The following is a 27,849-nucleotide window of genomic DNA, read 5'->3' as shown; positions in this document are numbered from 1 at the left end:
GAGGGGGCGGGGCCACCGCATGGTCTCGCCCCCTACGCTCGCGCTCAATGCCAGTTGGAGGGGCGGGGCCTCCGCCCTCCCAGTGCGCGCGCGCGAGTGCCGGCTCGTACCAGTCGGCGGCTGCGCGTGAGGCGGGCCCGGCGCGAGAGGCGAGCGGCCGCCCTCGCGCCCCCGCCGGACGTGCGCGCCGCCTCAGCCGGTCCCGGGCATGGAGAGCGCCGAGGGCCCTCCCGCGGCGGCGGCGCCCGCGCCCTCCCTCAGCCCGCGCAGGCGGGCGCCGCCACCGCCGCCGCTCCGGCACGGCCCCCTGAGGGGCGCGGCGGCCGAGGGGGGCGAGGAGGCGGCGAAGCTGTCGTCGTCGTCCTCGGGCTCCGAGGAGGCCGCGCCGCAGCCCTGCGAGGGGCCGCCCGCCGCCCCCGCGCGCCCGCCGCCGTCGCGCCGCCCCGGGGTGCCGCCGGTGCCCCGCCACCACGCGCCTCCCCGCCGCGCCTCCCCGCCGCTGCCCCGGCGCCGCCGCCTGCGCCGCCACGGCCGCCCGCTGCCGTTGCCGCTGCCCGACCCCGGCGGGGCGGCGCCTCCCGCGGACGAGGCCGACGGTGAGGACGGCGCCGACGACGAGGACGAGGACGACGAGCCCACCGAGGACGGCGACGTAGACGGCGACGACGAGGAGGGCGGCAGCGGCCCCGAGGGCGAGGCCCTGCGCAGCAGCGAGAGCGCCGGCAGCAGCTTCTCGGTGGCGCCTGCCGGCCTCGCGCCGGAGCCCCGCAGGCGGGCCCGGGGGCCGGGCAGCCGCTCCTCCTCCGGCACCGCCGCCTCCCCGCGCTGCTACGATGTGGTGTGCGAGCTGGGCCCGGAGGAGGTGCGCTGGTTCTACCGCGAGGACCGCAAGACCTGGAAGCCCTTCATCGGCTACGACTCGCTGCGCATCGAGCGCGCCTACCGGGCCCTGGGCGACCCCGGCGAAAGCCCCGACAGGCGCAGCCTCGCCCTGCCGCCGGAGCCGGTCTGCGTGCGCAGCGGCCTCTACGAGGTGGACGTGGCCAACTGCGAGTGCTACCCCGTCTACTGGAACCGTAAGTGTCCGCCCTGTCCTGGAGCAGGCTGGAAGCTCCAGTCACTGTGGTGGCTCACTTCTGGGTAGACATGCCCAGGACTGGGACACAGGCTGCAGTCCTGTCCGCCCTTACCTGGGTGTAAGTCCCGTTGACTATAATGGGCCTGCCTTTTGTGTAGACATGCCTAGGATGGGGCTGTAGGGCCACCCAAGCCATGTGTGTCTCCTCTGAAGTCAGGCCCATTAGAACCAATGGGCTTACTCCCAGGAAAGCTGGGATAGAATTGGGCTTTGGGGCCTGGACCACACTGCAGTTAGGTCTGGCTTTCCCAGCAACCCCACAAGGAGGGACACATGAGTCCACCAGGGACATGTAGGGACCTATAGGCTGATGGGTTCTGAGCTGTCTGTGACAGATCAGGAGAGAGATCTTGGGGTGGTGGTGGACAGGACAATGAAAGTGTCCAGCAGTGAAGAAGGCCAATTCTATGCTTGGGATCATTAGGATCATTAGAAAAGGTATTGAGAACAAAACAGCTAATATTATAATGCCGTTGTACAAATCGATGGTAAGGCCACACCTGGAGTATTGTGTCCAGTTCTGGTCGCTTCATCTCAACAAAGACATAGTGGAAATGGAAAAGGTGCAAAAGAGAGTGACTAAAATGATTACTGGGCTGGGGCATCTTCCTAAAGAGGAAAGGCTATGGCGTTTTGGCCTCTTCAGCCTAGAAAAGAGGCGCCTCAGGGGGGACATGATCCAGTGGGGCTGTTCTTATGTTCTTATGTGGTGGTTGGGGAGGCAGGTGAGGCAGAGCCTCCCCAGTGGAGTCCTTTGAAAAGTGCTGCCACCCATGAAGCACGGGGTGGGGTGGTAGATGAGTTAGAGCCTCCCCAGGGAAGTCCTTCGAAAAGCACTGCTGCCACCATGTGAGGCGCTCAGGCACACTTGCTTGTAGATTGTGTGCTTGAGTGCCTCACATGGTGGTGCTTTTTGAAGTACTCTGTTGGGGAGGCTCTGCCTCACCTGCCTCTCCACCCACCACATGTCCCTGAAGTCAACCTGCCTAGGAGGACAAGTGCCACAGGTTCAGTGGGGCTTGTTCTCTGGTGAGTGTCAGAGCTGCAGTTCTTGCAAAAAGGGCCAGGGTGGCATTTGCAGGCTTCCGAATAAGAAACTGAAGGTACTGTACAGCCTAAGAGTGGGGCAGAGGCTGGTACACACCCATTAATTAATTAATTTTATATCCCGCCTTTCCACTCCAGAAGGGAACACTCAAGTCGCCTCTATCAATTCTATTCCTCTCCTTTTTTCAGTGCCTGCTCCTTAGAATAGTAATTTTCAACCAGTGTGCCGCAGCACATTGCTGTGCATAAATGATCTACAGGTGTGCCATGGAAGTTGGAGCAGTCATTTATTTATAGGAGCTCACGCACATTGGGCATGTGTGAGCCCCCCACCTGCAGTGCAATGTACCTTATCAGTTGTCAAAAAACCAGTGGTGTGCCTTCACAGTTTTGGCATCTTGTCAATGTACCATGAGATAAATAAGGTTGAAAATCACTGCCTTAAAGGTTTTGCATCACCATGCACTTGTTTAACCTTCCAGCTATTTCTTTCAATTCAGTGATTGAATTACGAAATAAGGAGAGCTCCACTGGATCAGGCCAAGGGCCTATCAAGTCCAGCTTTTTGTATCTCATAGTGACCCAGGAGATGCTTCAGGGAACACTCAAGACAGCAAGATACGCCTATCCTGTTGCCACTCTCTCGTTTCTGGCGTTCAAGATAGGCTACCGCTAAAATCCAGAGGCTGCATGTAATCCTAATGACTTGTAAGCTGTGTTGAACCTTTTTTCCATAAATCTGTAGTCTCCTTTTATAGACTTCCAGGACAGTTGCTGTCACACAGTATCCTGTGCCAAGGAGTTCTATAGATCAGTTACACACTGGGTAAATAAATATTTCCTTTTGTCTGTTCAGATTCTCTCACCAATCAATTTTATTGGAGTGGGGACACAGGTCAAAGTCCGTTAACGAAATTCACAAGCTTTCCCCCCTTGGTAGCCCAGAGTGGGGCATCTTGAAAAGGAAGTTGATGGATCTGAGTCCCTTGACATTCTGAGCACTGTCCCCCAACATACACACACTTTCACCATATTTGGGTACTTCCTTTTACTCCCCACCCCACGCTGCAAAGTGTATCTGACAAGGTTGTAGTCTGCCTCTTTACTTTTGCTTCAGCCATCTGCATCTTTGATTGTATTTTACATTTGTCATCTTCTAATATAGAGTATCCTGTTGAGAGGCTGTGCACTGGTTCGTCTGCAGCACGGCAGTCCCCAAGATCTTGTCTTCTCCTTCCCAAAACATGCTTGCTCACAGTTAGAACCCTTCTCCCAGCAAGAGTGGTGATGAAGCTGAAACTGAGTATTTTAGGCCTTTCATGATACTTCCCATTTTTCACTGTTTCCCTTCTTGTCCTTGTTCTAACTGAAACAAGTATTCTTCCTGCTTCTCTGACAAGAGAGCAACTAGGTATCATTGTGTGGTATGTGCTCACGTCTTTGCCACCTGCTTAATCTGTGTTGTAACCTCACTGTAGTCCTATAGTGGCTTGCATTCCTTCAGGTGCTCCCCCCACTATTCCTTGTCCATAATTCCTTTCATTTGGGGGGGGGGGGGAGAGGTGCACACTTGTCTGCTTTTATTTTGTGCCTCCCTTGAACATGTCCTGTCTTGGATTGTGTGGTGGTTTCGCCTGAGTGTTCTTCCACAGTTGTGCCTGTTCTTCCCTAAGAAAATTGAAACTACAAATCTATACAGTTCCGGTGATATAAGACTGTAAAAAGGATTGACAGTGGCCATGTAGAATATTGGCTAAAGCAACTTTTTTCAACCACTGTCCCATGGCACACTGCTGTGCCACGAATGGTCTGCAGGTGTGTGGCAAGAGTGTGGGGAAGGTCATCATTAGTAGGGCTATTAGGGGATGTGTGCCTTGTCAATTGTCAAAAGACTGATGGCGCGCCTTGACAATTTTAGTACCTTGTCAGTGTGCCACAAGATGAAAAAGGTTGAAAATGACTGGGCTAGAATGAAAATCTCCTTTTTGTGCTAGTTCTTTGGGGGAGCAGGAGCTTTAGGGTGGCCAGTCTGCCCTCCTCACCTTTTAATTCAGTGGTGGTTCTAACTTCAGAGGCCTTCAAAAGGTGGGTCAGCACCCAGAATGCATGTCACCACAATGCTGCTTGCCACTGTTGTGTTTTGGCTGTCAAGTCTAGTTGGCAGCCTTCAGTCTCGAAAGACTATGGTATCGCGCTCTGAAAGGTGGTTCTGGAACAGCGTCTAGTGTGGCTGAAAAGGCTGATTCGGGAGTGACAATCCCTTCCACACTGGGAGCAAGTGCAGTCTGTCCCTGGCCTGTCTCCCTGGCTATGGGCCTTCCTTCTTTGCCTCTTAGCCTCAGACTGTTGGCCAAGTGTCTCTTCAAACTGGGAAAGGCCATGTTGCACAGTCTGCCTCCAAGCGGGCCGCTCAGAGGCCAGGGTTTCCCACTTGTTGAGGTCCACTCCTAAGGCCTTCAGATCCCTCTTGCAGATGTCCTTGTATCGCAGCTGTGGTCTACCTGTAGGGCACTTTCCTTGCACGAGTTCTCCATAGAGGAGATCCTTTGGGATCTGGCCATCATCCATTCTCACAACATGACCGAGCCAACGCAGGTGTCTCTGTTTCAGTAGTGCATACATGCTAGGGATTCCAGCACGTTCCAGGACTGTGTTGTTTGGAACTTTGTCCTGCCAGGTGATGCCGAGAACACGTCGGAGGCAGCGCATGTGGAAAGCATTCAGTTTCCTCTCCTGTTGTGAGTGAAGAGTCCATGACTCGCTGCAGTACAGAAGTGTACTCAGGACGCAAGCTCTGTAGACCTGGATCTTGGTATGTTCCGTCAGCTTCTTGTCGGACCAGACTCTCTTTGTGAGTCTGGAAAACGTGGTAGCTGCTTTACCGATGCGTTTGTTTAGCTCGGTATCGAGAGAAAGAGTGTCGGAGATCGTTGAGCCAAGGTACACAAAGTCATGGACAACCTCCAGTTCATGCGCAGAGATTGTAATGCAGGGAGGTGAGTCCACATCCTGAACCATGACCTGTGTTTTCTTCAGGCTGATTGTCAGTCCAAAATCTTGGCAGGCCTTGCTCTAAAACGATCCATGAGCTGCTGGAGATCTTTGGCAGAGTGGGTAGTGACAGCTGCATCGTCGGCAAAGAGGAAGTCACGTAGACATTTCAGCTGGACTTTGGACTTTGCTCTCAGTCTGGAGAGGTTGAAGAGCTTTCCATCTAGTCCGGAGATCTGGACCGGAGATAGATGCCTTCTGTTGTAGTTCCAAAGGCCTGCTTCAGCAGGACAGCGAAGAAGATCCCAAACAAGGTTGGTGCAAGAACACAGCCCTGCTTCACGCCGCTTCGGATGTCAAAGGGGTGTGATGTGGAGCCATCAAAGACAACAGTGCCCTTCATGTCCTTGTGGAAGGATCTGATGATGCTGAGGAGCCTGGGTGGACATCCAATCTTGGGGAGAATCTTGAAGAGGCCATCCCTGCTGACCAGGTCGAAAGCCTTTGTGAGATCTATGAAGGCTATAAAGAGTGGCTGTCGTTGTTCCCTGCATTTCTCCTGCAGTTGTCTAAGGGAGAATACCATATCAGTGGTGGACCTGTTGGCTCGGAATCCACACTGTGATTCTGGATAAACGCTCTCTGCAAGTACCTGGAGCCTCTTTAGTGCAACTCGGGCAAACAACTTTCCTACAACGCTAAGGAGAGAGATGCCACGGTAGTTGTTGCAGTCACCCCTGTCGCCTTTGTTCTTGTACAGCGTGATGATGTTTGCATCCCTCATGTCTTGAGGTACTCCACCTTCTTTCCAGCAGAGACAAAGGATTTCATGCAGCTCAGTGATGATGATCTCTTTGCAGCACTTTAGGACTTCAGCAGGGATGCTGTCTTTTCCAGGTGCCTTGCCAAAGGCAAGGGAGTCCAGGGCCACGTGAAGTTCTTCTAGGGTTGGTTCACTGTCAAGCTCCTCCAGCACAGGCAGGCACTCAATGTTGTTCAGCGCTTCTTCGGTGACTACATTTTCTCTGGAATATAGCTCAGAGTAGTGCTGCACCCAGCGTTCCATCTGCTGCGCCCGATCCTGGATGACCTCGCCTGTTGCAGACTTCAGAGGGGCAATTTTCGTCTGTGTTGGACCTAGGGCCTGCTTGATACTACTTTTTGGTGGAAAAGATTGTGGGTGCAAGATCCTGCAGGGAGAGCCTGGTCCACCAGGGCCATGTGGCCTCATAGGTAACCTGCAGTGCAGGCCAGAGGTAAGACTTTTCAGGGAGTGGGAAGGCAGGGAGTGGGTGGAACAGGGTGGGGGAAGGAGAGGATCGGGCCCGGAAGGAGTGGGACCAGTCCCACCGGATCCTATGCTTTTTATGCTTTTCCTGATTTTAGAAATGGGCTATGTCAGATGCAAGGGAGGGCACCAAGATGCAGGTCTCTTGTTATCTGGTGTGCTCCCTGGGGCATTTGGTGGTCCGCTGTGAGATACAGGAAGCTGGACTAGATGGGCCTATGGCCTGATCCAGTGGGGCTATTCTTATGTTTCTTATGCTTCTATGATCCTATGCAGGGCCTATGAGAAGAATTTTAGCAGGAGGTACACAGTTTCTTCTGGGCCCCTTCCCAAAGGAAAGCAGGAAGTGGTGCATGCGCACTGCCCACTAGGCAGTACTTCCCTTGCAAAGGCTTCCCTCATCTGGGAGTTTCTTTCTCTGATGCAGGATTTGTCATGGAAAGTACTGAGAGTAGTCAGGTTGACTGAGGGGAGTAGGATATAGTGGTTAGTGCTCAAGCACCACTTCCTGTTCTCTGCTTTCCTTCCCCCCCCCCCCCCCATCAGCAGCTGAATGGGGAAGGAAACCTCCATCTCAGCTAAAGAGACCTGGCATCCAAGTGCTGTCTGGGACCTGCTCTTCAATGTCAGTAAGTGTAAAGTCATGCACATTGGGGCAAAAAATCAAAACTTTAGATATAGGCTGGTGGGTTCTGAGCTGTCTGTGACAGATCAGGAGAGAGATCTTGGGGTGGTGGTGGACAGGTCGATGAAAGTGTCGACCCAATGTGCGGCGGCAGTGAAGAAGGCCAATTCTATGCTTGGGATCATTAGGAAGGGTATTGAGAACAAAACGGCTAGTATTATAATGCCGTTGTACAAATCGATGGTAAGGCCACACCTGGAGTATTGTGTCCAGTTCTGGTCGCTGCATCTCAAAAAAGACATAGTGGAAATGGAAAAGGTGCAAAAGAGAGCGACTAAGATGATTACTGGGCTGGGGCACCTTCCTTATGAGGAAAGGCTACGGCGTTTGGGCCTCTTCAGCCTAGAGAAGAGGTGCCTGAGGGGGGCTGTCAAGTCTACACAAGGGTAAATGGTAGCCAGGGCTGAGTGTTCTAGATCAAGTAAATCCCATCAACATTGGCTTTGGAGTTGCTTTGACTGAGGCCCCAATCTTCAACAAGCCCCCTTAGTTTTTCACTCATCCACCTCATCTCTCCTCCTGTGGTACTGCCTCTACTTTGTCTTGTGTGTTTCTTTTTTTCCCTTTAAAATGGACTGCATAGCTGTTGCTTTGTTGTTGCTGCCCCATTTCTTTCTGCAGCTGGCCTGAAAGGAGGAAAAGAGGGCTGGATAGCACAGCAGTAGTTTCCTCCCTGTAGCTTGCAGGTGCATGTTGCAGCCTTCAGTTAAGCAAGGATTTTCCTTTGTTAAGCAATAAACACCCATGCTACCCTTGTGACTAAAAGAAAACAATGATAATGGACCCTGGCCTCCCCAATCTGTGGATACTGGATTCACTGATATGGGTTTGTGTGTGTGTGTGGAACCACCTATGTATAGAACTGTTGCTTCACACTGGATTCTCCTGCATTTTCTCCAGAACTCTAGAACCTGCTGAAGCCTCCTTGCAACAATGTGCACCTTACTGCCACAAAGTTGGTCACCTGTCTGCCTTCAGATTCCCCATTCAGTCTGAAGAGTTGGGCACCACTGTGTGTCGATTATGGTCACTATTTGTTCCTTGCTCCATATTTCATGCCATGGAGGCCATTGTCCCAAGACACCATCCCAGCCAAGCCTGTTTATCTGCTTTTTGCCTTGTTTTGGAAGGGACTGAAACAGCACCTGTTTTTGACGTAGAAGGTCTCTGGTTCAGTTCCTGATATCTTGAGGTAGGACAGGGGAAGACTCCCAAGCTGCGCACCTGCTTCTGCAGAGGGAATGCTATCCCATCCAAAATGGTTCAGTGCACTATAGACCTCAGTTTTGTCCAGATTTAGTTTCAACTTTTAGCCCAGGGGTGTCAAACTCATTTCATACAGAGGGTCGAATGGCCTTCATGTTGCCTGCTAAGGGCCGGAAGTGATGTCATTAGAAAGGAAGTGATATCATTAAACAGGTTTTAGCAAAAAAATAAGCACTTTTTCTTACTTAGGAACTCATTAACTGCAAATGACAGAAGAGAAAATACACAAATCTTGATCATATTTCAAGTTATGGGAGAGCCCAATTTTCATGTGGACTGCCCTTTCAGCAGTAACACCTCAGCACTGCTCAGCAGCTGAGAGCCTGAGGGCCAGATAAAAAGCTTCTGCGGGCCGCATCTGGCCCCCAGGCCTTATGTTTGACACCCCTGTTTTAGCCCATATCCAGTTCTCAACTGCCTTCAGGATTTCCCCATTATTTCATTAATTCCCCATAAATTCATTATTATTTCCCCATTCTCCTCCCCATTATTTGTTGGAAAAGAGAGATAGAGCTAGTTGTCATTGGCATACTGATGGCACCCCACTCCAAATCCCTAGGTGGAGCTCTATGTGAATGAAACCTCTGGGAGATGTTAAGCAGCACGGGGGATAAGAGACCCCTGCACACCAATAGCCAGTGTGTCGAACAGGCATCCCCCAGCATCACCACCTGGGACCAGTTGGTCAAGAGAAAGTGGAAGGTACGGGACTTCCTTGCAAGTACTGTCTTGATAGTGCTTCTCTATCCACATCATTCCCATGTGTGTGTTTCTAGTTTGGTCTGACCAGTTCAGCAGTTGCTTTGTTTAGCAGCTTGATTTCCTTTGTTTGCTTATAGTGGAAATGCTTCTGTTTTCTGGGCAATAATTGAGAATGTATGTGAAATGTAATGTCTAGTAAAAAAACTTGCTATTCAGATGATCATGAAAGAATCTGGTTCTTGACCCTGATTACAGCAAAGAAGAACTTCCGTACCTTCCCCCCATAAATTCTCATTTTAGAATTCCCTTTTCAAAACCTGGATCTTTTAAACAGAATAAATAAAGCCAAACTGAGCGGGTGTGTGAAAATGTGCACAGGTTCTAGATGCAGAATGCAGCTTACTTTGGTGCTCTGGAAGGAGTAGTGGAGCTTCTTGGGAGTATTCTGGCAACTGGGTGTGGATGCTTTGAGTTCCTGAGTCAGGAACCATCCAGCTGCAGGGTGGGAAAGTGAAACTGTAGGGTATGGGAGAGGGGAGAAAGCAATCCCTATCTGAGGAGGCAGGGGTATGGGAAAGGTGGGGAATGGGAGGCAGTGAACATAAAGCAAGTAGAGAGTGCTGTGTTTGCTTCCATTTTGGAAGCAAATCTGCCATCTCATTAAACCAGCGTGGCAGATGTTTCCTATAGCCACATAGGCTGTTCACCAAGGGATTTCTGATGGAGATTCTGGGCACCAGCATTGAAAGAGGCTGTGTAAAGTACATGCAGAGCCTTGAAAAGGTTTAAAAGTAAACTGCTTTTCAGTCAACTGTAATATTAAAGTGACAGTGACTTGCTTACAGCTACCTGGGGCATCTGGAATAAAATCACAGCTGGCTGGGGAAGGAAGGTCCTTTGCCCTCAGTATTCCCTGGAATGGTATCTGTGATTGTGCTTTCTTGAAACTTTCCCTATCCTGTTGCAAAATCTTGCCTTCCTACCACTGTCTCATATTCTCAGGAAGCCTCATTAGACTGCTGTTGCAGGTGGCAAAATGCCCTCCTCACTCACCTGTTGCTTGTCTGTCAGGCTTGTTGTGCCTCCCTCTGCAAGGGCATTCTGTCTTAGGGTACAATCTGCTGTTGCTACTTAGGTCCCATTATTTTTAGAGAAACTCTGTGCTGACTGTTACAAGGACTAATCCTGAAGATTAGCCATAAGGATTCTACTTCTACCAACGCCATTATGTTTGGACTCTTGTCCTTTGTCACATCTCTGTTCAACTCCCTGGTTTGCTTGTGCATGTGCTCTTTGCTCTGTTGAAATTGTATGTTTGGGTAAGGAAAAATAGTTTTCCTAGAAGGTAACTGTATGTCCTATATTGTGAAAAATTGTGGATTAGTAAAGCATCTAGGGTTTTGAAAAAGTTATCACAAACCCAAAAGGCCAAAAACTGCTTCTGTTACTGGAGATGGATGCATAAAATGTTCTTATGCCTTGGTCTTTTTAAAGTGGAAAAAAGCGAATGGGAGGAGATGAAGAATAGCTAGAATGAGAGAATTCTGAAATATCTTTCCAGACTAGCATGCAGAATGGTGGACATCTCCTTTAATTAGGTATTAACTTTCAGTCAAACTAGGAAAAAAGGGTAAAAATTATTAGTGGGGAAAGTAACTCTTGGTATTTAGCTCAGTAGATGAATTTCTATGTTGTGACTGTGAATTCCAAACTTAGACCCCGTTTTTAAAAAAGAAAGTGTGTTTTGCATTTGGTTGAAACTATAAATTTTAAAAAATAGAAACTAAACTTCTCCCACACAATCCCACTTTTTCTGTACAATGGTCAGATAGGGCCCTGCTTAGAGTACTGTCACCATCTGAAGCCAAGGAATGGTGATAAGATGCAAGGCCTTTTGTGTTGTGGCACCATGTATATAGAACTAATTTGCAGAAATACTGAAGACAGCACCCTGTCTATGGTTTCCAGCAGGGTTTAGAAACACATCTATTTCACTTGGCTTTTGAGGAAATATGGTTTCCTTAATTATCGCTTTTTAAATTACTGTGTATAGTTACTCTGTTCTGCATTAATGGTTTTATTCTTGAATGGATTTTGATGCTTTCATATACAAGTGAGAACTCCAGCAAGCTGTTGCATCTCCATAACCCTAATGCAGCGATGTCAAACTCATTTCATACAGAGGGTCACATAGCATTTATGATGCCTGCTGAGCGTCGGAAGTGATGTCATTAGGCAAGAAGTGATGTTTTAAACAGGACATAACCAAAAATAAACACTTTTTTCTCACTTAGGAACTCATTAGCTGCAAATAACAAAAGAGAAAACATACAAATCTTCATCATATTCCAAGATATGGGAAAGCTCAATTTTCATGTGGGCTGCCCTTTCAACAGTAACACCTTAGCGCTACTCAGCAGCTGAAAGCTTGAGGGCCGTATAAAAAGCTTCCATGGACCGCATCTGGCCCCCGGGCCTTATGTTTGACACCCCTGCCCTAATGTATAATTGGCCCAAATACTTTGGACTGCAGAGCTGGCAAGCACTGTAAAGAGAGTTTTGTTCTGTCCCCTGCGTGGAGATGGGATGCACTATGCTCAAACTGGTAGATAGTCGGATTTAGCAGAGCAATACAATGCATCTTATTGTAATAAGTACTATGTTGCATACTAAATTTGCTGCTTTTCTTGCATTTTAGAAACAGAAAAGATTCCTGTGATGCGTGGACAGTGGTTTATTGATGGCACATGGCAGCCCTTAGAAGAAGAGGAAAGTAACCTGATAGAACAAGAACACCTCTCCTGTTTCAAAGGGCACCAGATGGAAGAGAGCTTTGACATGGAAGTAGCCAAGCCGGTAGATGGAAAAGAGGGTAAGAGGCTGCTGGTCCAAAGGCCTTGCTGTGTGTCTCCCCTTGTGGTACTTTTGCCCTTTTGTTTGCATGTTGGTGCATTTAGCATAATTAGCCGTTACTTGTTTCAGTCTCCTTTTACTGTTTCTGAAGTAATTTTGAAAACTGGCTCACATTTTCATTATCATAATGCTGTGTAGTTTCAACAACAACAACAACAAAAAGCAGAGATTCCATGATCTCTTTTTTGCCCCTGATTAAGGGTTGAGGTGTTTTAAAGATGTTCCTGCCATGATAGTTTTGTCTCCTGAAAAATTGGTGTGTGAGTTTTTTTAAAACCTAGATTATGTCTTGGATCCAGTGACTGTGAGCGGCATGTCAATCAGAGGATGGGATGTTTTGCTCCTGAAGACCCCAGCATCTTGAAAAGCTGATTTTTGAGAGTTAGGATTCCCTGGGGAATAGTGTGGGGTGGCTGCCAAGGAAGGGGTAGTCAGCAGAAATCTCTCTTTTCTCCCTGCCACTGGTATGAGAAGAACTGCCATTCAGCTTGTGCAAATGTCAGCTGAGATCCACCCTAGGGACTTGAGCTCTATCCAGAAAGATCAGAAACAATAGACAGTTGGCTTGCTTCTTGTGTGGTCTTTATTTGCATAATTTTGGCTTGGCATTCAAAATGAAAAATACAGGAAAAACAATATCCTGAGCAGTGCAGGCAATTCTTTCTACCATTTCACTTACTAAATACACACCCCAGAGTGAGCATGATATTGGAGAATGAAGCTGTGGTCCTCATTTGCTCTTGCTTCCTGACTGCCTCTTGTAATTTTAAATAGTGCTTATTTTAACTGAAAAGAATTTTCAAGGTAACTTTGACTATACACCATTTTGACTTTAGGTACTGGATCTGGAATGTAATGATGACATAAAATGTGAACCAACTGTAGTTCTTCTGAATCTGTCAAGGATTTGCCCTTGTATCTAATCTGAGTTGCTTTGCAATAGAAGAAAATACTGTTACTAGAATGGTGAAGTGTTGAGTCTTTGAGGTTCTGGTTTTCAGGTCACAGTTTGCGGTGGTGTTACAAACCCTATGACATGGCTATAATTGAACCATTTATATCTGGCAATAAGATCAGCTCATGTGAGTAAGTACCATAATGGAGAATGCCAAAGTCTGAGTGCCATGGGCAGTGATGGGCTCTGGCTGCTTGCTTTGCTTCATCTCCCTGCTGATGCCCCAGAGGCCCAAGCCATTTGCTTTGCCAGTTGCACTTTACTGGAAGATAGCAGCCAGCTGTTTGTCCCTTCTTGCAGGGAACTGCTTGTGATATGTCTCCTGTGCCCAGTGGACAGGCTGCCATGCAACAGCAGAAGATGAACATTTAACTGTCAGGCTCGAACAGAACACTTTGTAGAGTTATACTTTGGTAAGAGAGTTTAGTTCTCTTACTAAAGATTTGGTTTGGGAGAAGGGAGAGGAGACTAGACAAAGCAGTGCTGAATAAGTCTGTTTATAGTACTGTGCTTTCTTTGTATCTGTTACATAGCAGCATGGTCTTTGACTGTTTCTTGAGCCCAGAGTCATTGGATCTATGTTGAGTGTAGTAGTTTTTAGATAGTTATTGGCAAGGAGTACTGGTAATGCCTTGCAATTTGGATGAGTTTTAACTTTGTATAGTCTGTGCATAATAAGGAATGTGATCATGTCCGCCCTGTCTCTGGGCTTGCTGAATGTGCTCGCCTTGGATCTGCCTGGTGCCTACATATGCGTTGCATCCATCCTACCTACATGTTGCATCCAAGTCCACCAAGATGGAGAGTCAGAACACGTATACCTGGTAGTTGGGCATGCTCCTATAGCCTACACAGGCTGTGCTACCCTTTGGATTTAGTTAGACAAACCCTAAATGACTGCATCCAAAATCAGTGGAAATTACTCCCATAATCCTTGATTGGGAGGTCTCATGGAGCATCTACCATTGGATTGTGCCGGTAACTTGAGTCACTGACTTGCTGAGTTGTGAAAATGCTTGATTTTGGGTGGCTCAGAGACTTGTGAGTCATGCTTGTCGAATACTCTGAAAAAGACTTGAGTCAGGGCCTCCCTGACTTGGCACTCATCCCCATGTGTGCTGACTCAAGTCTGCTTGTGTTTGGGTATGCTTGCTTACTGTTTTTGCGGCATGGAAAAACCTTGTAGGGTAAGCATTCTGGTGGGGTGAGCAGCAAGAAAGTTTCAGCTGGGAGGCCGGAAAGGGTTAATGTGAGCAGGAGGCAGGACTAGGCTCTCTTGTCTCTAATAGGAAGGAATGGATTATCATTGGACAAAGGATGGGCATTCTGATATTTTCATTGGCTGAGGGAGAGCAGGAGGAGGAGTCAAGGGGGGTTCTTGCCTTACAATTGGCTGGAGAAGCCCAGGGAAAGGAAAGAGGCAGGGATTGGGGAGGGGGGGAGTTCATAGCAATCAGACTTGCCAACTGCATGGAAAGGGAGAAGGAATTCTCATTGAATGACCAGCTGCAGTGAGACTACTTCTGAGTAGGGCTGCAAAGGATTTGGTTGTCCTGGTAAGCCTTGCAGCTGTTGCTTGTGACCCTCCTCCCTCTTGCCGGTTCTGTCCCTGCTCTCTCACAGTCCCTCCTGCCCTGTTTACAGATGGGCAAGGACAGCAGGGGAGTGGGTAAAGAGAACTCTGACACACACTCTCACTCCCCGGCAGCACTTCCATTTTTTCCACAGTGGGCTTTTTAAGGGGTGCACTCAACTCAAATCCATTAGAATTACTAAAGGATGACTCGAAGACTCAGAAAGTGTTTCCATTATGACTTTTTTTGAGTTGAGCCACAGGGGGCAGTGACTTGGCAACTCCACTTGAGTCAAACCACATTGGATTTTCCCATCCCAGGTTTGTACCCATCACTTCCATAGTGGCAAAGGTGTCTAATTGGTCAATTCTGTTGCACGTTAAGTCTCTGGTTTGTCGTTTTGAATTTCTAACTTGTAATGAACTTGAAACACAGAGCGGTTAGTACTTCAAAGTACATATGCTTCGATCCTGAAGCATTTTAATAAAATGCTTGCATTTAAGTAAATTACTTTCAGGTTTGCAGTTTGAAAGGGGATCTTTAAGTTGAGATTCTAACAATTCCCACTTTGGATTATGGAGGGGTGCAGTTGTAACATATTTAAAAATGTCACGTTCTTCCATTCTAAAACTTCTTCAAAATGTTAAATCTTCCTGAAACAATCTGGTAGTTGCAACACAAAACTTTGGCGAGGATATGTAGACTGAGGGCCCAATCCTATCCAACTTTCCAGCACCGGTGCTGCTGCAATGCAACCCTGAGGTAAGGGAACAAGTGTTCCCATAGGTTGAGGAGGCCTCTGTGACTACCTCCCCACCACAGGATGCAGTGTCTGCCCCATTGTCACAGCTACACCAGCACTGGGATACTGGATAGGATTGGGCTCTGAATCTCTCGCAATCGTTACATGCCAAAGTGTACTGAGGAAAGAGGACCTTCCTCCCCCCCACACTGAAATGTGGCAATTCTCTAGCACAGTGTTTCTCAAACTGTGGGTTGGGACTCTCTAGATGGGTCGTGAGCCAATTTCAGGTGGGTCCCCATTCATTTTGATATGTTACTTTAAATAGATTTGATGCTACCATGTTATGTGGCTGTAAGACCTGTACTTTTAACAAGCTACAATGTATATTCTTTTAACTATGATAGTAAGTGGGACTTACTCCTAGATAAGTGTAGGTAGGATTACAGCCTAGGATTGTTAAAAAATTTTCCTGCTTGATGATTTCACTTCCGGTCATGACATCACTTCAAGTGGATCCTGACAGATTCTCATTCTAAAAAGTGGGTCCAGGTGCTAAATGTGTGAGAACTACAGCTCTGGCATAATGGTTCCAAAACTGTTTAGGGGTTCCCTAGAGCAGTGTTTCTCAAACTGTGGGTTGGGATCCTCTAGATGGGTCGTGAGCCAATTTCAGGTGGGTCTCCATTCATTTCAATATTTTATTTTTAATATATTAAACTTGGTGATGCCATGGTATGTGACTGCATTAGGGAAAATGTTACAGACCTGTACTTTGAATAGACTACCATGTATATGCTTTGAACAATGATAGTGAATGGGACTTACTCCTGGGAAAGTGTGGGTAGGATTACAGCCTAGGATTGTTAAAAATTTTTCCTGCTTGATGATATCACTTCCAGTCATGACATAACTTCTGGTGGGTCCTGACAGATACTCATTCTAAAAAGTGGGTCTCGGTGCTAAAAGTGTGAGAACCACTGCCCTAGAGGCTGCTACCTGATCCCACGTGGCTTCATGCTCAGCACTTCAGAGCTTAGTGATGATAATGCCATCATCACTGGGCACTCCAGAGCATTTCTATGGTTATTGTTAATGTATACCAACTCAGAGCCGAATCCTGTGATCGGTGTCACGGTTCTGTGCCACCGAGCACAGTCGCAAGCATGCCGTAAGGCACGTTTGTGGGGCTCACCACTGGGCTCCCGCTGGTGCTAGCCCAATGCTGGGCTAGCGCGGGGCAGTTGCCCAGGTTCTGCGGCTTGGCGGTCTGCTGGACCACCGGACTGCGGAACAGCAGGTGGGGGCATGGACGGGGCTGGGGAGGAGATGCTCCAGGGAGGGGGGAGGCTGGTGGGGGTGGAGAGAGGGTGGGGAGGAGGCATGCCGGGGGATGGGCAGGAGGAAGATCCGGGGAGCTGTGCTCCGCAGGATCCAGGGCGCTCAGATAGGGCTGTGCGCCCTACACGAGCACCTTTTCCTTACTGCCGACCTTTTGGTTGTCTGTGAAGTAAGTAACCCCATTGTGGGGCTTCTTACCTTACTTGGGGGAAGAGGATTAACATCCCCTTCTCCCAAAGCAACTCATGCGGTGGCGCAGGAGGCGCAGGATTCGGTGGCTGCCCTCCTCGGTACCGCCGAGCCTGGGCACTCCGGGCAGTTCAGGATTGGGCTGCCCAAGGGTCACTGGACTGAGACAATAAACTGTATTTAGGGTTGTGGTCAAAAAGGTCTCTTTTCTTCTTTTCTCTGCTCTCCTCCCAGTGTTTTCTGACTTATCCTTTTGGAGAACCTGTACCTGCTTTTGGAGAGTAGTTCCATCATTGTGCGTCAATTTCATGTGCATCTCCTAACTGTGTAAAGAGGCACCTTTAAAAGTGGCAGTTGTCTTCTGTTTAATTGGGAGAGACCGACTCCCTCTCTTCAGCCCTGCATGCCATCCTTTTTCAGTGGCTGTTTGCTATTACTTTTTTTGCATCTTTTTAAAGGCTGTGAGCCCCTTGGTGACAGAGTGAACCACTCGCAGCCTTGTTTGTTGAAAAGTGCTGCATAAATATTTAATAATGAGAAAGTGGGTGGGCTGGGCTGTGAAAGTGGCTGGAATTTCTTTTCCTCCTCCTCTGTCTCTGGAGCCTTTCACATGAGCTGTGTTGTCAGCAGAGCACTCTCAGTAGATGTGTGGGAATATCAATAATGATGATATAAAATAGATGGAAGAGGAGAAGCAGAACTTATGCTCAGGATCACAGTGTGGCACAAAAACCATTGCATCAGCCTTCCTGAAAAGGTATTCAGTTGGTACCAGAACATTGGCAGAGGAGGGTCCAAGCCACACTTCACAAGACAGGAAGTTTCATATGCAGGGGCTACCACAGAGAAAGTCCTCTTGCAAAGTTGCTGTTTAAAGGGTCTCCCTGACAAATCTTACAGGATCTGTAGACTTATGTGGAGAAAGGCGATTGCTGTAATAGAGCTCCCAAGAATTTCCAACATTATATCTGGGCTGGAGTGGGGTGGAAATGCTCCAGGAATAACTTCAGTCAGTTGGAAAATAGGCTGATCAAGCCTGTTATTTCTCATCTCCACATATTACTGATCACATTATCTGTGGAGGCACAAACCCAGTTTGAGAACTTTATAAAGTGGGTACTAGACTGAGTACTTGGTTCGATAGTTTTATTTAGACTAATCTTTCCATCATGTAGGACTTTTTTGAAACAATACACATTTTTACAGTAAAAATTAAAAAGACTAAAGTAAATGTTATTCATCCTGCATAGAAGGAAAATATCTCAACAGAAGTTATTCCCCTGAATTTAAGCTGCCTCCTCACGCTTTACTTCACTTTCCCAACTAAACCCCTTCTTGTTTCTCTAGTTCAGCGGTGTCCAAACGTTTTGGCAGGAGGGCCATATACAAAGCAGGACAAGACCAAATAAAGTTCCCGGACTGCACACCTGCCCTGAAAGGAAGACACCTTATCAAACTGCAGTAGGTCAAAACCCTCTGACTAGTCTGGATTCAGCTGTCTGGCAACAGCATCAGCCCTTCCTTGAGGTGCTGCTGGGAGGCTGCTGAAGACAAGTCCTGACACACCTAAAGGGAATAGGAAGTAAACCAGATATGATCCACAGTGTTGGAAGTCACCCAGAGGTCTGGTGATTTATGTAGGAGTGAGGCAGCAGGATCCTCCTGGAGACAATTCAAAGGAGACAATTCTTAATTCTTTCAAAAAGTAAAAGTAAACCTTATCAGGACCACAAAGCAAGCATGCCCCTCCCCCATTTTAATTCAGTGTGGAACATGCTGCTAACTCAGCAAATACACAGTTCCACCAATCCATTTGCTGAGATACTACAAAGTAGTAAGAGGATTATTACAAATGATCAGCAGGAGAAATGTATCCTCCAAAGCCATATTTTCTCCCAGCCAAGCTCACTTCTGATTTCAGAACTTAGTTGTGCAGGAGAGGGAGATGAATCAATATCCATCCTGAGTAGGATAGGTTCCCCCCAATAATATCCAGTTCAGCTCTAGGCATTCATGGGAAAACAGCACACTGGTAACAGCTTTTTCTCATCTCTGACCTAACAGCATAAGATTACTGAAAAAGGAGTTCTTTTACACCTATGGTGATTCAGCTTGCCAAGTTCCAGGCAGGGCATTCCAAGGAATGGTATCCAAGCAAGGTAACAGAGTGGACCTCAACAGGTGGGAAACCCTGGCCTCTGAGCGGCCTGCTTGGAGGCAGGCTGTGCAGCATGGCCTTTCCCAGTTTGAAGAGACACTTGGCCAACAGTCTGAGGCAAAGAAGGAAGGCCCATAGCCAGGGAGACAGACCAAAGACAGACTGCACTTGCTCCCAGTGTGGAATGGATTTTCACTCCCGAATCGGCCTTTTCAGCCACACTAGACGCTGTTCCAGAACCACCATTCAGAGCGCAATACCATAGTGTTTTGAGACTGAAGGTTGCCAACAACAGATTTTTTTTAACTTGTTCCATCATATTACATCTTTCCATCTCAAGTATAAACCAGGAAAAATACTATTTTCCACTGGTTTCTTCTCTATTTTTATTCTAGCCAATTCTTGCATTTTTGGAAGACTTTTCTGACACATTAAAGCAAGGGTGCAAACATAAGGCCCAGGAGAGCTCTTTATTCATGATAATTGGGTGCCCATGGTAATTGGGCTTTCTGAGTGTCACCATCAGTTGCTCTCAGCTGTTGAGCTGCCAAGAGACTCAGCAACAGAAGTAGCAATGCTGAAAGGGTGGCTCTGGGAAAGCCTAATTATCATGCAGGTCACCCTTTGGGCAGTGCTGCTTCTGCTGATGAGCCACTGCTGAAAGAGCAGCCCACATGGTAACTGGGCTCTCCCGGCACTACTTTTTTATCAGCCTACTTCTGCCAAAGCACTGAGAGGGAGAGATGGAAGGAAGGGGGGCACCAGGATGCAGGTTGTGTCTGTTGTCTTGTGTGCTTTTATAACTTAAAAGTTACGTTACAGCAACATAGTATCAGCATCATCAATGTTCCATATGAACTGAAAGCAAACCAGTACATGCAGGAATCCTGAACAAGATAATGAACCGTTACTAACTTCAACCAAACTAGAACAAAAAAGGCACCAGTTTGGAAGGTTCGTGGGCTCCACTATAACAAAGGCAGGAAACTGGTATTATGACTTTTTAAAGTTTTTACTTTCGCAGAAGATGACTTGGAGTTCTTGAACTAGGGCAGAGGTAGTGTCCTTAAGAATGCAATACCAAGTTAGGGTGGAGGGACCCCTAGTAGGAAGATTAAAGCATAAAAGGCAGGACAAGCTAGAGCAGGTGTGCCCAAACCCTGGCCCGGGGGCCATTTGTGGCCCTCAGGGGCTCCCAATCCGGCCCGCGGGGAGCCCCCAGTCTCCAATGAGCCTCTCGGCCTCCAGAGACTTGCTGGAGCCTGTGCTGGCCCGACACAACTGCTTCAGTGTGAGGACGACTGTTTGACCTCTCGCCTGAGCTGTGGGACGAAGGTTCACTCCACTACTTGCTGTTTCACATCTGTGATGCAGCAGTGGCAGTGAAGAAAGGCTGGCCTTGCTTTGTGCAAGGCCTTTTATATGCCTTGAGTTATTGCAAGACCTTCATTCATTCGTATAAGTTTCATCTCTAATATATTCATTTATGTACATTTATTCAAATTTTAAATGTAAATTAATTCTTTTTTTCACGGCCCCCGACACACCGTCAGAGAGATGGTGTCAGCTTCATCTTTCTGTGGAGGTTGGTCCACTCCTTCTCAAGTTGGTGTGATCTCACAGTGCCAAGAGAATGCTTTCAGAACCTCTAAACTTGCTCTTGGTAAGGGCAATCCCGCAAACAGGATACTAGAATAGCCATCTCAGGAGCTTTGGCTAGTACAAAATGATGCACAATTTAACTTTGTAAACTGCTTTGCAAACTACTTTTTGTTGAAAAACTATGCATACATTCCTGGTGGTAATGGAGAACTTCTGGTGGGTGCAGGGAAACATGCCACATGTGCAGCCAGCTGACTCCAGCTGCACTGGCTTCCAGCTCAACTCAGAGTGTTGGTTCTTGCCTTTAATGCTGTGTGCTTTAAGACACCCCCCCCCTGCTCCTCCATATCTCCGAGACCTCTTGTTTGAGGTAAAACTTATTGCTGTTAGAAGCAAGGCCTCTACTTAGGTGTTTCTGGAATGCTCTCCCCAATGTGGTTCCCAGAGTCCCCTCTGGGAGCTTTTTGGAGGGGTGTGAAACATGCCTCTTTCAGTTAGCCTTTAAGTTGTAATGTTGAATTATCTCCCTGTGCTTCTTCCACAGCTCTGTTTGCAGATTGTATTTTGCTCTGTTTTTATTTGTGTATGTAACCGCCCTTTAACTTGGAAAACCAACTAACAAAGGAAATAAAGCAATAGAGGTGTGCTTCTTAACTGGAAAGAAGCAGGCCCAGATCATTGACCTGCAAGATGCAATGGACAGTCTCCTCCAAGGATAATTTGACCAAGTTGTCGAGATGCAGCAAATCATATCAGATGTAAAAGCACAGAATTTCTTGTCTTGCTTCTCTCCCCCCCCCCCCCCCCCGAAGTAGGCAAGGCCAGGACACTGTATCATTCAGTGAAATGCTAGGTAGTTTTCTCCTGAAAGGCAGGTTGGGCATACAGCAGTCTTCAGTTTGCAGCATCCTAGTAATGCTCTCTAGGTGCACACTTTGGAAATTACTGGGCATTGTGACCTGGCCAAGCCCTATAGAATGAGGAAGTCATTCTGATGTGTAAAGAAGAAGCTGTTGCCTTCACCCTTCTTTCACCAGGCTGTTGATTTGCCTTCGCTGACTATTTAAAAACATGTGTATTCTTCCTTCAGGACCATGAACCTTGAAATAAAATACATTTAGTCACAAAAAAGAATAAAACACCAGCATAAGCTAAGCAGCAACCAGATTAGAACATGAGCAAAAAAAATCAGTTAGAAGTTTTGAAGAAGATCTGTAACTTCACACCTGCTTCAGTCATTTCTGCCCAACGTTGCAGGTATGCCACCGGGATCAAATGTGTACACCTGTGGGCTGGACAGAAATGAGTTAAGCAGAGAGGGAATATTCAGCAAGCTCTTCCCCTAAGGCGGGATTCACAGCTGCAGCAGCACCGCTGAGAGAGCCCTGTTCTTGGTACTCGCTAAACAAATAACTGGCAGGTCAGAGAGCAGGACTTGAGGCTGATGACTAAGGGCCCAGTCCTGAACAGTGTGCACTGGCTTACCGCCAGCATGCACTGTTACAAATGTGCCATGAAGCACGTTTGTAAGCCCTTACTGTGAGTCCAGTGCGAGTCCACGCTGGACCCATGTTCTGCTGCTCGACTTTTGCCTGGACTGCTGGGTGGCAGAGAGGTGAGAGAGTGGGGGGAGGCGGCATTCTGGGATGGGGGAAGGGCAGATAGAAGGAGGGAGGGAGGTGTGGCAGGGGGAAGCAATGGGGCAGGGTGGGCAGGACCTGTAAAGTTTGACTCCACCGGTTCCTGAGCCCATGTTGAGCTGCATGTTTTGCCAAGGGACTCGTTGATTCTGTGCCAACTTCAGAACTGCCACAGAATCGAGTAGCCCCATTGTGGGGCTACTTCCCTTACTTGGGGGAAAGGGACAAAAGTCCTCTTCTCCTGAGGAGCCGCCATGGGCTGCCCAGTTGTGCTTTGGATGCCACGGTAGCCATTTTGGTGCCACGGCAGCCCTGTGCTCCAGGCAGCTCAGGGTTGGGCGATTTAGGTGGGTGACTTGCAGTTAGCCTCTGCCTACTGCTTCCTAGCCCTTGAAGACTACATCACTGAGAAACCTAGACAGAAACAAGGCCTATTGAAATCTTAGAACAAACAGAAGAAAATATCTTTACCCAGAGTGTCATTAATTCATGGAACTCCTTGCTACAGGATGTGATTATGGTATCTGACCTAAATGCCTTTAAAAGGGGATTGGACAAATTTATGCAGGAAGATTCCATCAGAGATTACAAGCCGTGATGGGCAGATACAACCTATAGAAGTAGGCTATATCTAAATGCCAGATGCAAAGGAGAACACCAGGATGCAGGTTGTCTTGTGTTCTTCCTGATGCATCTGGTGGGCCACTGTTGAGACACAGGAAGCTGGACCAAATGGGCCTTTGGCTTGATCCATCAGGGCTTTTCTTATGTTCCTCCGTAATACTGGTTTTATGTGTTCATGACTTGGATCTGATTGGGACATTCCTTGTTCCATTGGATGTACTGCGAGGGCTTGATTTCTAGTCACGTATTTTCTCCAAACAGGTAACTGACTTTTTTAAAAAGGTTCTGTTTTGTTTTGGGTTCGAGTGATGACTCCTGAATCAGGACTCAAGTTCTGTTCTAGCCCAAGAAAGAATGTAAGGGTTTAGTCTGTGTTTTCAACTCTGGTTCAGCTTGACACCCTGTTTGAATGCCAACTTACCTACGTGGTGCTTATTGTTTTCCTTTTTCTTAGGTGGGACCCAGCAGCCTCCTGATCCCTTACTTCCCACTTGTGAGATACCACAGCATTCATTCAACTATTGATGTCCCTTCCACACTGAACAGCACTGACATCTACCTGTGTGGGTAAGGTAAGTCCATCCAGCTGCAGCACAGTGATTCAAAGGGGTATCACTTTTTCAATGTTCTCATTGAATACTCTGAAAGCTATAAAATGGGAATGTTGAAAACACCACAGTGGACTTGCAACTACCCCCACAGGGAAGCTCCAGTGCTGTTCAGGAATGGAAGGCTTGTTATAGACAGTGCATGCTGGGAGGCACCTCTCTTTGTTCTGTAAGGTCTGAACAGCAGGCAACTTCTGCTAATCCAGCCACTAGTGACCTTTTCCCCTTGAAGTAACTTTTCTTAGGCTAGCTTAACATTTCCAGGCCAATCTTTTGAGCTGTACATTGTAGCAGTCCCCCAAATATGGTACTCAAAGGTGCTGGGTGAGTCTATCTTGCAGTTGTATGCTGATCAGTTCTCCTGTGCTTTGAATCTTTTTGCATCAATAAGTATTTCATGAAAAATGCAAATGGTAAAGCAGTGAATAATCAACCCAGAAGTTGTATATATTTTCTGTGTTCTTCATTTTATTTTAGCTAGTGTTCTGTAACATTCAATGGTGCCCCCTTCTCAAAATGTCACTTTGAAGCTCGGTGTGTTTGTTTTTAGTTATCTACCACCTCCCTCCCTTCTCCCTCCATTCACTGTTCAAATGGAGAGGATATAAGGAGAATGCAGAGACTGCAGGGCTTAAGCGCAAGCGGTCTGAAGGTACAGTAATTGTAGATTTTGTATTTTTGTCTTCTTGTTTAGGAAGCTTTTTGTTGTAGCTAGCATCTTTCAGTGTAGTGTGTTAGATAACCACATGCTTCCATCTCCGCATGATATTGCTGTTGTCCTCTTCCAGAGCAGAAAAGGAAGAGAGCCTTGTGGATCTTAGTGAGAAGATTGGTGTTGTGCTCGTTAAAGAGAAAATGAGAGGCAAACGCTGCTCTAACAATGTGCACTAATTTATTCAGATTCTAAAACATGTATGCATGGTTTTGTGCATGATGTGCTTCAAATAAATGGTGATCCTTGCTCTGCAGAGCTCACAACTACTTTCAAAAGTACCTCAGTCCACAGACCCCATCCAGATAAAGGGATATTTTCCAGTGTGTGGTAGCTGGGCAGACAGGCGCAGAGCACAGCACCCAACAACTACCACCACTCCTAATGTGTCTTCTCACACAGCCAGCCGTTGCAGAACAACTAACTCCTTTCCATGTGAACTGAGATCAGGCAGATAAACCTCCCAAATGAAGTTGTAAGAATAAACACCAAACATAAAATATAAAACACCAAACCATGGGTACAAATGTAAAGGCAACAATAAGTCACTTGAGCTATCATGGAAATGCAAAGGTTGGCATGGAACTTAGAAAATGAGCTGAAATAAACCAAGTCACCAACACAAGTTCTGACTACTTTCCCCACCTTGTGTACTTGCTAGTCCAAGTTCCATAGCAGGGCAGACAAATGAGGCCCCCCTGAAGCATTAAGTACTCATGAAAGAATAGTTGAACCATGGAAAATGCACAGGGGGGTGGGGTGCTTGACCCTGCTTTTTATAACTGGTCATTAATCTGCCCTGTTTTACCTATGAGATTGGATTGGAGGGGCTTTTGTTATCTTTTGATATGGTGCAGTCTCGCATTTAGCATCCTGATTCCTTGTGTCTATTTCACCCACAGAGAGAGTCATGGTTAGCACTACTAGTGGCAAGAATTTGCCCATGAGTAGTATATCCACAGACTTATTTATCTTGGGTGGCTTGACTTCTCTCACTGCTGGCCAGCACCATAAGAACACAAGTGTTTGCTTTTAACCCTGGAGAAAGGCAGATTTTGCCTCTTGCAGACCATGATGCAATTACAAGTTTTAGTAAAAGACCACCTAGCACTGCAACCTTTGGCAAATAAGGAACAATGGTTTTGGTGGGATAAGGTGAGTACGTTCCAGACCCTTATGAGTAGGAAAGAGGCTTTTGGGGGCAGAGATTTGGAGCAGCGAGAGCATGGGCACGGAAAGGATGAAGTGCACCCCATGCACGCTGTTGTTTCTCCCCAGAGCTACTTTCTCTGGAAAGAAGAAAAGGTCTGGCAGGGTATGTTTCTGTAGTGTCTAGTTTAGCCTTTCATAACACATTATTTGGATGTTAGTCTGAGATGCATGCTGGTCAGTGCTGCCTAGAGAACTTACTTTTAAAGCACCAGCTTCAGTTCCAGAGGAGCGTCCTGTTTCTGCACTGCTTATGAGTCATCTTGTGCGTCTCTGTCCTACTAAGGGAATGTTGCATTAGTGTACAAATATTTCAAGCTCCTAGATGCTGGCACCAGATTTTAAGCAATGCAGGCACCTATATGTGTGCAATTTCTCCAGTCCTGCACAAGTGAGCCTCCAAGCTTTTTTTTCCCCTAGGGAGTGAGGGAGGGAAATGCTACTGAAAAGACACCCCTGCCCCATTCTGGTTTAGCAGCTCCAGGATTAAATGGTAAAGTTCTGTTATCGCATCCCTAAACTGTCTAGTCTTTGGTTATATCCAGGCTGTGTGTACTCTGTGCAAGCCCTCCCCACTCCCCCTAGCTGAGTGAAAATTGTACACTGAGGAAGTGCCCAGTGTTGATGCGGACTAAACGATGCAAATTTAAGTAAGCCTGGGTTTAAAATGTGTAATGTTTAGAGAGGACTTGGGCACTGCAGAATTCTAGAGGGTTTGGCATGGCTTTAAAGGTGGATGGTGATGGAGGGTCCTTGACCATGAACAGCTCTTTCAAATGCCTTTCACCTGGGGGGTTCATGTTACTGGACTTATCTTTGAATCCGTGTTGGCTAGAATTTGGTGCCCTTGAATTTGCGTGTGTGTTTTAAAGAAACATTCTGAAGAAGTGTTTGCAGGATTCCAAATGATGTGTCTGGGCAGCACACAGATGCATGGAATACACACAGTCCTGAGTTTATCTTTTTGTCACTCTCCCTTTTTTTTTGCCTTCCTGGCTTTGAGAGAAGTCCTGCTCTTCATTTTTTTAACACTAAAGACAGTCCTTTTCTGCTACAGCTATTCATAGTTTGAAGCTAAGTCGCAACCATGTAGACTGGCACAGTGTGGACGAAGTATATCTTTACAGTGATGCAACAACTTCAAAAATTGCAAGGACTGTTACTCAGAAGCTGGGCTTTTCCAAAGGTGAGGCTGATCAAGTTGACCTATAACATTTGCCGACCAGCTCTTCTTTTCAGTTCAAATCTTTCTTCTGTGGGAAAAAATCCCTTAAAATAGAAAGACTGAAACAGCCATATTTCACCACATTCTGACATACTTATTAAGCTAGCCCTCATAATTATTACTATTATTAAGAATATTTATATACTCCTTTTCAAGATTAGTGCACAAAGCGGTTTACATAGTAAAATAATCAAATGGTTCCCTGTCGCCAAAGGTCTCACTTGAGATACTAGATTAATATTAGTATTAAAGTATTAGTTGTATGAATTGCAATTAATATTGTATTAATTGTATTGTATTAATATTTCTGAAGTGTTCTTCCCAGTGTGTTTCTCACCTAAATGCTTGGTTGCCTTTGAAGCACAGCACTAACTTCCATTATGCTTTTTACAAGGTCTGAATCAAGCACAGTAGCCCTTTACCAGGGACAGAGCAGATAGTTGCAGACAGTTGAGGAATGGTCCCACTTGCAGAGGAAGAGTGAACCACAAAAAGAGACAGAACCTGTGCTGTTAATGAGAGTGGGTCATGCTACTCCAAAGTCTTGTTTGTGTTGCAGTGCTTATGAATATCTGGTCTTCAAGTATGAATAAAGGGCCCCCACGTTGTAGAATTAAACCCTGTGAATAAGCCTGCATGTGCTACTAACCTACAAAAATCTTTACTAACCCCTCGTCCATATAGTAGTAGTTTGTTTGCATTGATGTCTTGGGAAGGGAAGTTGGGGAGAGAACATTCATTTGGAGAGACATTTACTTGCTCCAGGCAAGGCTGAATTAAATTATGAAAATTTCTTGACTGCAGCTTCCAGTAGTGGGACAAGGCTTCATAGAGGCTATGTTGAAGAAGCTACTTTAGAAGACAAACCATCGCCAACAACCCACATTGTGTTTGTTGTACATGGAATTGGACAAAAAATGGACCAAGGGAGGATTATCAAAAACACCGCAATGTGAGTACTGACTTCCTGCTCATAAAGATAGTGGTTGTTAACTTGGAAAGTGTGTGACTCTTATGTATGTTCTTAGTCTGGTCCTATCCTTCCCTCTTGTGTCTTATAGCTTTTACATTGCAAGGTCTGGGAAGAAATACTAGAGGGTAGAAACCTGAGGGCACACACACTTGTATACAAAGGGTGTCTGTGTGTCTCTCACAGAGAAAGTTTTTATCTATTGTCTTTTATTGAATGTGGCAGCTTTATAAGGCAATTCCTAATTTTCATGTGCATTATTGGCAACCT

General features: G+C 46.9%; 1 protein-coding gene across 1 annotated transcript in view; it reads left to right on the top strand.

Annotated features, from left to right (window-relative positions):
• The first annotated feature begins 208 nt into the window (after positions 1–208).
• Positions 209–27,849, top strand: part of DDHD1 (DDHD domain containing 1) — a 40,569-nt gene continuing 12,928 nt past the window's right edge. The window contains exons 1-5 of the mRNA XM_066624409.1: positions 209–1,076; positions 11,816–11,989; positions 24,014–24,115; positions 26,442–26,570; positions 27,414–27,561. Coding sequence (XP_066480506.1) covers positions 209–1,076; positions 11,816–11,989; positions 24,014–24,115; positions 26,442–26,570; positions 27,414–27,561 — 1,421 coding nt within the window. The remainder of the gene's footprint in view (positions 1,077–11,815; positions 11,990–24,013; positions 24,116–26,441; positions 26,571–27,413; positions 27,562–27,849) is intronic.

Source organism: Tiliqua scincoides, chromosome 1 (assembly GCF_035046505.1).
Source record: "Tiliqua scincoides isolate rTilSci1 chromosome 1, rTilSci1.hap2, whole genome shotgun sequence".
Taxonomy (NCBI): Eukaryota; Metazoa; Chordata; class Lepidosauria; order Squamata; family Scincidae; genus Tiliqua; species Tiliqua scincoides.
The sequence above is the reverse complement of the archived record's forward strand: the minus strand, read 5'-3'. Positions and strand labels throughout refer to the sequence as shown.